At 35.8% G+C, this 2638-nt stretch overlaps 1 protein-coding gene across 1 annotated transcript; it reads right to left on the reverse strand.

Annotated features, from left to right (window-relative positions):
- Positions 1-6: 6 nt before the first annotated feature.
- LOC117102160 (rabenosyn-5-like) lies at positions 7-2271 on the reverse strand (the record flags this gene model as incomplete). The annotated part of the gene is given in 3 exon segments (XM_033242365.1): positions 7-612; positions 1709-1795; positions 2201-2271. Coding segments are annotated over 3 exon segments (744 nt in total), but the record flags the coding sequence as incomplete, so codon positions are not given.
- Between the last annotated feature and the right edge of the window lie 367 nt (positions 2272-2638).

A 2638-nucleotide genomic window follows, 5' to 3' on the forward strand; every position in this document is an offset into this window, starting at 1 on the left:
TAAAAAAAAAAAAAAAAAAAAATACATTATTTTAATTTTTGGAAATATTTCTCTTTTTGTAAATCTCTTAGGTTGTCTTCGAGCATCTTCACCTCATCCATTTTACCAGCCCTTCTGGCTTGCTCCAGGAAATTCTTGATAATTGTGATCTGTTGCTCTAAAGGGTCATCTTGAGCATCAAGTGTGGCTTGATTTACAACCTGTGGTTTCCACCCTTTAGCTTCACCACTACCACCTGTACCACTACCAGAGTGTTCACTCTCTTGTGCCTTCATTTTTGTGACTTCTGTTCCTTTGGTCCATGCCATCGATGGCCAACTGGTGTTCCTTTGATGACCTTTCAGTTGCTGCATCTTCTGCTTCTCTTGTCGTTCTTGCTCCAACCTTTGGATCTCTAGAGCTTCTTGTCTCTCATGAGCAATCCGCTGAGCAATAGCTACTTTACGTTGCTCATGCAGGAACAGCAGTTCATCCTGTGTTGGCAGTGTCTGCAGATGGAGCATCTGGTCTTGCATGAAATGGGTTGCATACATTCTAATCTTCTTCTGAAGGTTTTGAATCCTTATAGGTGGTAGATTTTCACTTTTCATTCCTAGAGTTAAAATTCTTTTGCTGTAAAATAGATCATACATTACATATTATTTGGAAATCATGAAGTAGAAAAAGGAAAGCCTTTTTTACAATAATAACAATGATGTAGAGTAAAAATAATAATACTGGAGAACTGTGAAATATCAAACTAAGAATCCATTAGCCCGGTCGTGGTTCCGGCCTCAGTTCGGCTCCGGTTGTATTTACAGTGCGTTTTAAGTTATTCCATGCACGTGTGGATTTAAAGGCCTATTTGCATAATAATTAATCACACCGCACAGTAGGCTGCAATAAAAACAGATGAACCCCTCCATGGAGCGATTAAAATTACCACATGTTATGATACGATACGATACGATATTCTTTATTGTCATTTGATCAACGGGGTACAAATGAAATTCAAGTGATTGATCAAGGTACAATTTCAGAGAGGAATAAAGAAAAAAGTAAACTAACAAGGAACTCCAAAGAGACATATTCAAATAACTTAAATCTAATGAATCATATTGAATTTATTGAATCTTAATGAATCTTATTGAATCTTATTGAATCTTATTGGTGGGTGTGGAGTCAGGATCAGGAAAGACATCACCATGCCCCTCTGGCTACAGGAATAGGGGACAGCGCTGCCCTGAATCTGCAAAAACAGTCAGAAACTAAAAAATAGCCTGGTAGTCACAGAGACAGAAAACAGCTAACTGTCTGCCGGTGGATCACAGTGAGTCTCCATATCTCCTGAAAAATCCCCACCCACCAATAAGAGACAGCAACATTTCCAGAAATGACTATCTACTGAATGTTTATTGAAGACATGAATGGAATTATAAACAAAAGATTGTCTATCCAACATTTAGTGTTTTGATTTAAGGTGATTAGTCTGCCAGTTCGGCTTTGCTTATTATGGAGACAAACACAACTGCAACAATGGAATCACTCTCGTTTTATAAAACAGTTACAGGTATGTCGATTAAAACACACCGCACTGCGAACAGGGCTGCAATGGTAATCGGACAAATGGATTCCTAGCTTTAATATAGAATATTTATTTAATAATTATAACATAACAATAAATAATAATATAGTGTATGGAGGTTATTTTTGGTTGTGCTTACTTTACCTTATTAAATCCATTACGTCAAAAAGTTTGAGAACTTGACCTCTGACTTCATTAGCATAATTAAGATCATGATCCATCTCACCAGAACTTAAAATCAACATAAAGAAAACAGCAAAAGATATCAATGCGTGGTAGAAGAGCTTCATTTTAATGTTATCATAATCACTACAAGTTCAACACTGAACAATCGTGTTTGGCTCAGTTCCGAATAATCTCAGCTAAACAAGATATATCTTGTTTTAAAGGAAATTTTTATGGTAATTTATCAGTTTAATATTTTTTGTGTGTGATTTATCATTTTATATTATGTTCAACATTTTTAAAAATGCAATTTTATATATTTGGCAGTTAGTACTGACCCCATTACCACAAATCAGGTTCATTAAGTTACTTGATTTAGTGAGGTGCTGCATGTATGCTAAAATATTACTAATAATAAGTATCACAAAGATACTCTACATAATTTTTACTTAACAATAAATATTTACTTACTTTAAAGACTCAGCAATGGCATTGTATCTTGGTGTCTCTGCTAATATCTGCTGTTTCACATTTGAAAGTTTCTAAAATGAATGAAAATCAAATATAATGTAAAAATGCCTGTGACAATTTTCACACAAAACTGACCGTGTAAACAGATCTTATTATAAGAAATGTCACACAGTGGCGTATCTAAGGGGTGTTTGGAGAGCATGTCCCTCCAAAAAAAAGTTGGCACCTCCCCGTCACTGCCACATTGAAAATATCAGAAGCAAATTAAAACACATTTAAATGGTTGAATATCACCTTATTTTGTGACCTAGTGCCCCCTAACTTAATGTTGTGCCCCCTTAGTTAATCATCGAGCCCCACTCCACCTTTGCGCACCCCCCAATTATCCCCCCACTATTCCAAAACTCCTAGATACATCAATGCTGTGTATGATGATGA

Source organism: Anneissia japonica, unplaced genomic scaffold (assembly GCF_011630105.1).
Source record: "Anneissia japonica isolate Jap-2015-1 unplaced genomic scaffold, ASM1163010v1 scaffold70674_len2638_cov124, whole genome shotgun sequence".
NCBI lineage: Eukaryota > Metazoa > Echinodermata > Crinoidea > Comatulida > Comatulidae > Anneissia > Anneissia japonica.